This window comes from Ruditapes philippinarum, unplaced genomic scaffold (genome assembly GCF_026571515.1).
Source record: "Ruditapes philippinarum isolate M1 unplaced genomic scaffold, ASM2657151v2 ctg2877_1_1_1_1, whole genome shotgun sequence".
In the NCBI taxonomy this organism is placed as follows: Eukaryota; Metazoa; Mollusca; class Bivalvia; order Venerida; family Veneridae; genus Ruditapes; species Ruditapes philippinarum.
Window position 1 is genome coordinate 43,973 of NW_026860877.1, and position 12,109 is coordinate 56,081.

Here is a 12,109-nt window from a genome sequence, read left to right on the forward strand (position 1 = left end):
ATGATTTAAATTATTACTAGAAACCAATATTAGCATTTCTATGTTACAAACGGGCCTAAGTATATATGCATCTATACCACGTGTAAATGAATTTTGGGTATTACATTGTTGTTGTTTTAAACAAGTGAATGAAATTTTGTTGTTTATTTTTCTTCTTCTTCTTTTTTAAGATTTTTTTTGTTGCCGTGACATAATTAAATAAACAATTTTAATTATATTTCAATAATCTACTGTATATCACAAGTACAAATATTGCTGCAATCCAGCAATTGAGACGCTCCACGCAAAAGATGTGCTCATTACAGACACCTTACCAAATCATTACTACACACAGGTCATCTTCTATTTAGATTACTAGTAAAAACTATTGTGCATTATTCCGGATGATTTGTAAAACGTTTAAATTTGTTTAATTATACTTATCATATGCACTGTCACTAAGAGAGGGACCAGATGTTAAATTTTTGAAAATTTGCTTTCATTGATGCCTACCCGGTAAGGAAAGTAATTCCAATACTTACAAGACTTGCAATGTGACATTACAGTAGTGCAGCATTGTTCTGCGTGTATCACTACTGTAGTCAGTAATATTAGATGATAAAAATATCAAAACATGTACTTTTTCTTTTTCACTTATAATGCTTCTCATTTTCCACAAATATAAACATCTAATCATAGTAAGAAATATAAAAATCCGTATGTAAATAAGCCAAAAGAAAAACTTTCATCGACTTTATTTTCAAAATGTCCGTTACATGTTTCGCGGCAAATGGTTTATCATAAGAAGCATTAAATGGCGTACAAGCAAGAAGTGCAGCAAGTGACGATGAACTAGTAGACATCTGATGACCAGATTATTAATATTACATGCATTTTTTCCATGTCAAATTAAATGTTTTCGAGGGATCACTTTGTTTCCAGAATTTTCTATTAATATCCAGAACTTTAGATAAAGTAGTTATATTTCAAGTTCCGGATAAAAACTGAAAGTAGAACACACACTGGAATGACAAAATTGGGATGAATTTCATCAAGACCAATTTCAGGATGTTTTTGTTATAGGCGTTCACAAAAATAATGGTACATTAAAAATCATTAATAAATTCACATGGCATGTTGAAACATTATTTATAAATATAATGGAAGATAATACCTGAATTTTAGACAGGTATGAGGAAATTCACTTACATCATGTTCATGCGAGTCAAAGATATTAAAGCTACTTGACACTGGTGCTGAATATTGTTAATTGATTTAAAAGGGAGATCCATCTACTATCTTGTTGAATACCTTAAATATTCTCGTCTGACCAGCGAGTGTGATTACATTCCTATCAATAAACCCATAACACCTCATGTTTAAACTGCAGACGAACGTTTCTGTTGTTATATTGTCACAGTATTCGGCAAATCAACATTCCACTAAAAACCAACATAAAACCAATTGCCTTCAAACAAAATAGAATCAGCTTCGCATAGCAAAAAAAATCGTGAAACGAGGGTCTATTTACCGGTCAGATCCCAAGGTAAAGACAAATTCAAAATGATAATACTCAAAAATGGCATGCTTAAATTTTTCCGATTAATTTATAAAGAGAGCAATTTCCTTTCCTGCAAAATTCACCTGTTCGTTATTAATCACCAAAGCGCGACACAAATGACGGTTTCGTTTAATTTCAGACTCGCTAAATAAACTACTTCTATAAATAGATTTTCGGATTGACATCAATTTATGGCACAACAATGAAATAAATAGTTTACTACAAAATAATTAGTAATTTCCTGTATAAGATACAAATGTACGAAATAAATTATCGAATTTAAGTTTTTTTTGTTTTTTGTTTGTTGTTTTTTTTTACTTTTATATGCTGCTTTCCATAATGAAATACTGCGATTCACCGGAGGGGAAACAAATACATGTATATGACTTTACATAATAGAAATCGAAAGGAATTCTTCCTTCCGAATTTATTATTAGCTGTTAATCGAAGAGATTAAATGATAAAATTCGGGTCCATGGACAAAAAAAATAGTAAACACAAATAGTTCCGTGGGGATCGGAGCAATAAACCGTTTCAATGTGTATATTGTATCGGCTTTTATGACAAATCTACATAAATAGCTAAAATAGAGAAACCGGAATCCCGAAAAAGAAAAGAAAAAAAAACAACCACGCATAAAACGACAAAATTGAAAAATTTGCAGGCTCGGTTTAATTAACATTATTTCAACACGAAAATGGGAAATTTGAATTTAAAATATCCGCAGATGTGTTAGGCTGGGTAAAACGGCAGAATTAAAAAAGTTATGTACAGTCAGAGTTAAGCTTTCAGTAAAGAGACAATTAAAAGATTAAATGTACAATGTACCAAGATTTTTTCACATTTTGCTTTGCCAATATTGCTATCGTAATTATTGTATGTTAATGTATATTTAAATAGTTTAATTCCTACCTTCGTCTAGTCTAGTCAACTCAACTTTATTTTGCAATCGTGTTCTAGTTATATAATAATTGCCAATGGTCAAATCATGACAATATGATCTATAAACATGACACTGCAACATTTAATATATTTTAATAGTGAATAATCTGAATCTATTTACGTGTACACATATCTTGTTAATTTAAAACGACAAATTAGTGGAACTTATTGGAAACTGCACGCCATGAGCCGTTATCTTCCCTGTTGAAGTCTGTATAACAGTAGGCTTAGATATTATCTGGAAAAAAAACGCAGACATTCTTCCCCCGAGTATGTGCTTTCAGAGGTTCATACGTGTCATCTATAACAGCATAACAGTACTTTATGCTGTTATATATACATCTGCCACTCTTAAGAGAAAACCACTAATGTTTTTGTAAATTGATTTTCTCACTTTTCAAAAATTGATTGGCCAGTTACAACGTGTAGCTAAAATAATCGGTTCAACATCGTGGTGTATTAGTGACATTTCTCGGGAGATTTACAGACTCAATTTATATCTTATTTCAAGACAAGACATAAGTGTTCTCAAGAGCAGTAAAAGAGACACAAAGATAGCTGCAATTGTGTTACAGACTCATGTACACCAACAGTTGTTATCATGTTAAATTCCAATAAGCATTTCTTATTTATTTGTTTTCTTTTAAGGGTTCTGTTGTAAAACGCTGAACCATAATTTGCTTGGAGAACATTTTCAAAGTAAAAAATTATTATTTATTTTCTTTTTGTTGAATAACAAATAGGGAACACTCTGATAGTCTAAACTGGTAGCCCTCAAATAAATTCAACAAATACTCGCCTTGTCGATTCATACATCTGAATTTATTTCGTAACATGAACATGAAATATAATTATTTACTGATAATATTAAAGTGAATTGTTCTACAATGATCATAATTTTCAAATACTGATAACGAAATTAAAACGTATCATTTGGAAATTCGCATGAAAGATTGCTTGAAATAAAATGTCGACACAGTTCTAAGTGATTTAGTATGAACATTTATATGCTGAATGATAATATTTTGTTCTAGAACATTTTATAGTCTGCAATGTATATATACATTTGATACATCGATTCATGTATCCGACACTTGCCAATTATATATGAGACGCGTCACGACAAAACCAACATAATGGGTTTGCGACCAGCATGGATCCAGACCAGCCTGCGCATCTGCGCAGTCTGACCAGGCTATCAGTTTCTCTACTTGTAATAGAGTTGGTAAGCGAACAGCATGGATCCTGATCAGACTGCACAGATGCGCAGGTTGGTCTGGATCCATGCTGGTCGCAAGCCAATTATGTTGGTTTTGTCGTGACGCGGCTCATATAATTCATCCGTGATTTGTTGTTATGTCTGAAAGTTAATGTTATCAACGTAATTTATATCTTGTTTTACAGACCTTGCATTATAGACCAATTTTCTTTAAAACAGAAAAAACAACACTAAAACTAATTACGATATTAAAATTTGGTATGAATAAAAATGCACAGTAACAAGTAAAAGACACACGTGTTAATAAATCTTTTATCAAGTGTATCACAAACAAAACTATGCAATTAATCGAATATACATGTATTAAAGCAGAGTTCATGCTAAAATTTCACTTCAGTAAAATGACTTGAAGGAAAAAGATCTTAAAATGTTCTTACTGTTGAGCCTTTCAGGTCAATACGCTCCCTCTTTTTTGTGTCAACCGGTGTATTTCTGCTTTCTTGGTGGTCCTGTGTGGTTGAATATCGTCACCCTTTCAACGTTGTTCATTGTATTCATATCTTAAGATAGGTTCTCAGCCATTATTTGGTTGCTTAAGATACCCATAACACTATAATAAATGGAATTCTAGACAACATGTTGGATGAATAACAGATATTTTAGAAGATCACATTTTCTGTAATTACTATTCCAACAGCTCATTTTATGTAGACTTTACGTCACTTGTGGTGAAGGAACTATGTTTGTTACTTACAAAATGCAGTTGCTTAGCAACTCATACCTGGTGTTTTAAAATCTGCTTAAAGCTACATTAAATGAATTTCTTAAAAACAGAAATAGCAACTTTTCATTAGTAAATTTGGTTTCATATCGACTCCAGATCTTATTATGGTGTCAAGGCAACCAAAATGAGTTTTATAAGCATAAACATCTGCGACCTCATTGTGTCGTAATCGGAATTTGCATGAGAAACTCCGCATTCGGGTCATCCGTACCAACAAACATGGTTATAAGTAGCAGTCCTAATATAACAGTATATTTACGCATTGTAACGGTTGTTTTCATACAAATGTAATATTTTTATGAGATGATTACTCTTTCCTGAACGCCGTGCCAAGTGCACCGTGAAGCTTAAACGGATAAAGTGTGTACGCACATGAAAATCTCGTATTTGCTATGTTCTGTATATCAACTATAGCACTGTGATTATAGTCTTCATTTGTATGTTAAAATTCGTATACGAACTTTAGTGTTACCGTGGGGTTTGCGGTTTAAAATCGTAATTTATTAACAATATTTGATGAGATTTACAATAATACTGTTAAAAAGGTTAATAAAACAGTAGAATGCTTGATTATTAGGCCGACGCAAAATATTTTTACAAATTTATTTAATGTTACTTTAAATTGTTTATCAAAGATGTCCACAAGAAATGAAAATAACGATTGGCACGGCAAGGCATCGTTCATAGAACGCAAAATATCGCATACATTATTTGTCATTAAAACAGCTTATTTTATGTAAACTATATTCTACGCGTGGTGAAGGAGCATAGTTTTCACAAGAACCAGTTACAAAGATTGAGATCAAAGAATAAAGAAAGAAAAGTGACGTTCACTGAACTTAGCTCCTTGCACAGCCAAGCCCCACCGGCAAGATACCCAGTAAGGCATTGAACAAAATCGACAGAGAGCAAGAGGGCTAAGAAAAAGAGATAAACTTGTAAGTTATAATAAATATATTTTACTCCTAAAAAAAATTTTAAGTGATTTTTCCTTACTTAATACACTGAATATCCACGGAAATTACTTTTAACATGTAAGACTAAGAAATTGCTTTAACCTTGTCTGTAATATGCGTAATACATTCACCGTCTTATCTGGATTTCGAATTTTATTCGTTTCTTAAATATGTTCTCTTATTTTTACATTTTATTTATTTATTTAAAGATTTTTTTCATACATTTATGTACACCTTCATTTTTATCGCAACTTCATCTGGCTGTTTCCATGTTCAATGCCCAAAAGCTAAGGTTTATGATAGAAACTTTAGAATAATTTTTACTGCTTTTTCTATTTATCTTTCTTTGTAAAACGACATAAAGTGGACATGTCTGAATGTCCGCTTTTTTTAGAATAATTTGTCTTTTAGGTAAATGTAAAATTGTTTAAACAACACAATTGTACTACACATACAGTTTATTTTGGAGTTTTGTTTTTAAATTTCTATTTCATATCAATATTTTGGCCTGATCTTATACTTGCTTCAAGGATAAACTTCAGATTCTTTGACAGAAAGATTAGTTTATTTCTAAAGAGACGGAACTTTAGCAGGGGATAGGGGTTGAGTAGATAACAAACCAAAACAAAGATTGGACACACACAGACGTTACACTCAAACAGTACTGGGTATTAAAATTACAGTAAAGTGTCTTAGCATATTTTTTAAGAACAACTCGTAACACAATCACACCAATATATGTTACCGACATCTCTATTGATTATCTTACCAAACAACATTTTACAAAACATTGTAAGAGGATTGTTAAAGCAGTTGTCCAGTCTGTCTAGAAATTTAAGTCAGATTGATTGAGTGGACAGTACAAGACCGTTTATACTACACTAATGGCCTTTTATCTCTCTATGTTCTACGCTCTATGTTTTTTCCAATTTTGTTGCTCCTTTAACATCATTTTATAATTTAAGTGTCATTTTGTCGATATACAGGTAAAAATTTTAATAATTTGATATTTTGCCATTATTGTGTTCAATTTTATACTTTAAAATTAGGCAATCTATTTAATATAAACAATCAACAAATTTTCGTCACCACCAAAAAATTCTGTAAATATCGTTAAGACTGTATCAGTAACGTTCAATTCCTTAAAAAAGAGTCGGACAGTCTTTGTATAACATAGTTAGTTTTTAAATTGTATCATTTTCTATTGTCAGTAACTGGTCATTCAACATTACAATAGTTCATCTTTTGAAATACATGTATATTTAATTTACTAATGCAGCTCAACTTGACCGAGATAAAATTAGCATAATCCCGCTTTTAGAAGAACCCGGCATAGATAAGATGTTGCATGAGTTAGTACAATTTATATGTTTTTCTTTATCTACAAATATTATAATTATTAAACGATATAATCTTGGGAGATTAAACTCTACTATATCGTATAATGAAACATTTTTTCTCGCATTTAATATTGCCACAGATAATTGTTAAACAAGCGCTGTATATTTTATTTTCACTTGACGTGCCAAATACGTAGTACAACTTCTGCACCGTTACTTTGTTATTCGTGTATTGGTTCTTCTACGGTGTTAGCTTTAACGAAACTATATTGTAAGGCTTTGCTATCCTGTCCTGGCCGACATTTTATTGTTGCATTTGAACAAATAAATGTCAAATATAGAAGCTTTAGTTCGTTATAACATCTTGTTACTTAAGAATTGAAAAATCAATGATGAAGATAGACATCCTTAAGTAATATAATCGCACAATCATAAAAGTAATATACAATGTAATAACTGGCATTAACGAAGCAGTTGTACATTGGAGTAATTATATAGAGAGAAACACTGTGAGCATCAGCTGTCTGGAAATCTTGTATCGGAATGGTGATATTAGAATTTTGCTGTAAGGTTCGATGCTGAATAATAAGTGAACGCAGCATTATATAAAGTCAATATTGGATATTCACAGCAGCTTAGTTTAGAAGTGTCCACTAGTTATTGGGGGTTATTTTTTAACATTATACTATTTATCTGAAATGTAGCAGAGTGAATCCGTTTGTTATGTTTATGTTGTCTCTTCTCACTGATAACTAGTGATATCTGAGGTGGCTACTTCTTGATTCCTTTTCTTTTATCATGGAAGATTTAAGACAATGTCAAGTGCTGAAATATCTAAATATGGCGCACTAATCTGTAGAAAATACTCGAAAATACGAGCAAAAGTTTAGTAAATTTATAAATTGTAATTGTCGTTTTACAAGAGAAATTCAAAAATGAAAACAAGGAGTTTAAGGACTGGATTTTTACGAATAGTTGGACAAAGAATGCGATTTATGTTATGGATATTTTTTCTGTTCGGTGGGATAGAAATATATGGTATTGAATCGTTGAAATGTCCACATACATGTATATGTAGCTACGACGATATAACCGGATATTTACGTGTTGATTGTACACAGAGGAATCTCACGTTACTTCCGTTGAATCTAGATACCAACACCATATTCCTGTAAGTTATTATAAATATTTACTTTCTTATTTTCATTTTCTGACACCTTACATATATTTTCCCCTCATGTCACCAATATTTTTTTAAAGTTGGTTTAGATTTAGATCAATATTATATCATAAATATATTTGAAATTGTATTTCAGAATAAAAACAAATATTTGTCGAGTTTGTTCGAGATATATTTGTTCTTACAAACGTAAAAATTGATAAAATTTTCTTTGAGAAAATATATGATATTCTTATAAGATACCCGCAATAACAGTAAGCAGTCTTGAGTGGTTCGCCAAGTTATTTCACAATAAGTTTTTGTTACAAACATTTTTATTGCCACCCTTGTACGTTGTAATAAGATGAATTATTGGCATGTGCAATTTCATTTTTACTGTTTTAATCTACTAATTAACATATAAATTATTCAATCCGTAATAATTGTTTACTGTAAATATTTTTTTACTGCATTAGATATGTGTAAAGCATTTTATAATTACTCCATAAATAAATTAACCTTGAGATTTTATGTAAATACCTGAACAAAACTATTGATTTTATATCTAGACAAATGCATTCTACAATATTAATTTATCGTGAACGAGTCATTGAAATACTATATGTAGATCTTTGCCATTAGCTTCAGGCTCGTCGTAGGAAGGTTATTTAAATTAACTGCTTGTTCTATTCCGAAGTAGGTCAAAACGCTACATGAGTGTGTTGCTAATTCTCCAAATAATGGTTTTACAACGAAAAATTTCAGTGAAGATTCAATTACACAAACAATCAATGGATTAAGTCACTTTATTTCTGTACAATCACGTCGTAAAATCCTAACATGAAACAACATCAGTAAATTGATAAGTGGCGGTGTATAAAATAAATCATTTCATTTATATGAATAATATGCAAATGATTTTCTTTATTTTTTCGGCCGAAGGCCGACTGATTTCACCTCGACTTCCGCTAAGAAATGAATGTAGGCCGAATTTTCATTGGCCATTTTAACAACACTAATATCCTGTTCGATTGACACTTTAGAAGAGCTTCCGTTATAGGTAGAGGTCTGTTCAATGGCGCGATGCATGAAGTGTTGGACAAAGATATTAGTCAGAATAAATATAAAAACACAATAATGATAATTTCTAGATGTTTCCAACAGCTTTTCAATAAACATATGAAATTAAATAATACAGATCGCCTTTTTGATACTTTTGCGTTCGATTTGGTTTCTCATCTGACCTGTTTTAGTCATTATGTTCTCTTCTCGAACTGGGTATAAGACGATTGAAACGAACTTTTGGCTAATTTTCAGTTGCAAAATTCTCCTTGGAAATAGTGTACAGTATCTACTAAATCTTTGTTTTATTATAAATTCCTATTCAAATCAAATTCCATTTTGATTTAAATCAAATAATGTAAGTAGTATTGTTTAAATCTAAGATGACAATGGGGATGGGGAAAACATTACGGGTAAAAATGAACTGAAATAAAACTACTGGGGACGAATAAAATGTTCTGTTTGCGGTATGCATAGTTAGTAGTAGCTTATCCTATGCAAACGTCGGCCAAGAATCTTTTAAAGATACTTCTTGTTTAAATATGTTTAGAAAATAGTTATTCATATATCAAGTGAAAAATATTAAACATGAGTCATCCGTCTTCGCTTTTAATTATCGCGTTCAAAAGAAATATAACAACAACAATTTTTAAAACAACTAATTTTATTCAGCATCAAATAAATACAAATTCATAGCTTACAAACAATACCAAACATACTGAATGTGGTAGTTAGATGAAATATAAATCTCTCACTGTGCTTAAGATAATCTTACTTCGTTATCCACGTGACATGCTCACGATAGGTTCGAACTAGAAACTACCCTCGATGGCACTGTTCTGATGGTCGTATGACATTGCTATGTTGACTTGCCATAATGTTATATGGCATTTATTTCACTTCAATAACTGTATTACATTAAACAATTTACAATGCTTATAGCATATATAGAGGATATTGAATGAGTGTAAGTTCAATACTGAATTTATTGCACGATTTGAATAAAATTATATTATGCGAGCCTCTGGCGAGCATAATATTATTTTATTCAACGAGTGCAATATATTCAGTAATGAACTTACACGAATTTAATATTCTATTTATCACATACCCAAAATAAAGACCGTTTAAAGTGAAATAAGAGTCATTTTCCGTTGACGCGCCTACAGTAGAACGCTAACATTTAGCGCGTCTTTACACTATGTTTGCATAACGCTAATGACGTCACGTCAAAATATATGCACGGCCGTGCAATACCATATATACGGAGTCGCAAAATCGGCACGGGTGTGTGATAAAGAAATATATGCATTGGCAAATGAAAATATATCCAAAATAAAGAGAAAGAAATATACAAAATTTTGCAAACACGATTTTTTACAAATTTAATTGGCAATGAATATCGGAAAAAGCTTTTTTTCCTTTTAGGTTATTTTTTTTTCATTATTAAAAACGCGATTTTATTTGCAAAGAATATAAATTTCGCTAGTTAGCAAATTGATTTTTTTTATATTTATTATAAGTTCGAACTTATTTATTATTGGCCATCGGCAGAAATGTGTTTTTTTAGGAGTTCGCGGTAATTAGGACAGACGTATTTCGTCGTTCACACAGCGTGTTGTCATAGGGACCTATTTCAATAAACAAGTTTGGGAAGAAATTTTAATTTTGAGAGAGCTATTTTATATTTAGGCTCTAAAGAACAATTCAAACATGGTTCGTTATAAGTATCCGTCTAATCATTTGGAATGGAATATCTACAAATTCTTGGTGATCAATCCGTGTGGTTCCAGTATACTTTTAACTTGGTCGTCCTTATTTTTTACCTCTACAGTCTACCCCGTTTTAACATTTGAATTAAAAAAATGTGCGTTTGTTAAATCATCAGCTGTCCGGAAGTTTTAAAAATTTCATCTAGTACTCGCTTATGTTGATTTTTCTGTAAACTAAGAGTGGCATGAGCCCTAGCTCGCATTTGCGAACGTTTAATGCGTAGTATCCAACCGGCCATGTTTAATAATACATATACATGTACTCCCACACAATGGTTGAACAATTCTTGAATGGGTGCTACCCAGTGTTGAATGATAATTAGCATTACCAACACATTTCTTTCGTAAGTTACTAACTACTTCATGCTATTGTGCTTTTTTCCGATACATGTATCATGCATTAATTGATATCCAACTGTTTATCGTGAAAATTCTGTAACTTAGAATAATGTACAGTGTTACCTTAGCGACAAATTTGACCTTGTAAAAATTTAGACATGTTCTGAAATAAAAATGATAACATTTTTGTTTACGTTTTATGAAATTATTCGGGTTGAATACACAGAAGCAAATAAACATAAACTGAATTATAAGTAAATGAATTTATATTTCGAAAAAGTTTTCTGTTTCTTTAACAAAATTTCTAATGTTGGCCCTGTAAAATCTATTTTAGCAGTGTTATGCTCTGTCCTATATAAAAGTTATAACTTATTATTTTTTGTTAGAAATTTGTGACCCTGGAAGGCCATACAGTCAAAACGACATAAAAGACAATTGAATATAGATAAGTGTACAGCAAATAAAATGGATTGGTTTAATTACAAGTAAAATCAAACACACGTTCATCTTCATTAATATTTAACTAAATATATTAGACAGTAAAATAATTTGCATCACCAACCCCGCTAGAAAAATATAATTAACTTATAACAATGTAAATATAAAAGGTACTTGAGCTTGATAAAGACAGATAATACTGTATAACACGTGGCATAATTTTGAGCTCTTTAATCTTGTTAAAACATTCAGAATCAATTGTCTACGATATTTGCATTCAAAGCAATGACGGTAAGATGTAGTTTGTCATGCAATGCCCACGAGGATAAAACTGCTTTTGTGTGCCAAGTCGAATTAGTCACGCACGCTGGTTCATATATTCTAGCATCATTCCATCTGATTTATATACAATTGTAAACTCTATTTATAAAGATATCGCTAATAGCGATATTCCGCTTATAATAATGATGTTGCCTCGGTCCTGACTTAGGTTTTTTTGTTGTTTTTTTAAATCATATGTTTAAACTTCGCTTATAACGATATCGGATATTGCGATAT

The 12,109-nt window shown here is 31.1% G+C and overlaps 1 protein-coding gene across 1 annotated transcript in view; it reads left to right on the forward strand.

Moving 5' to 3' along the window:
• Positions 1–7,476: 7,476 nt before the first annotated feature.
• LOC132713674 (leucine-rich repeat-containing G-protein coupled receptor 5-like) overlaps positions 7,477–12,109 on the forward strand; it is a 47,484-nt gene continuing 42,851 nt past the window's right edge. The window contains exon 1 of the mRNA XM_060696324.1: positions 7,477–7,952. Coding sequence (XP_060552307.1) covers positions 7,717–7,952 — 236 coding nt within the window. The 5' untranslated portion in view covers positions 7,477–7,716. The remainder of the gene's footprint in view (positions 7,953–12,109) is intronic.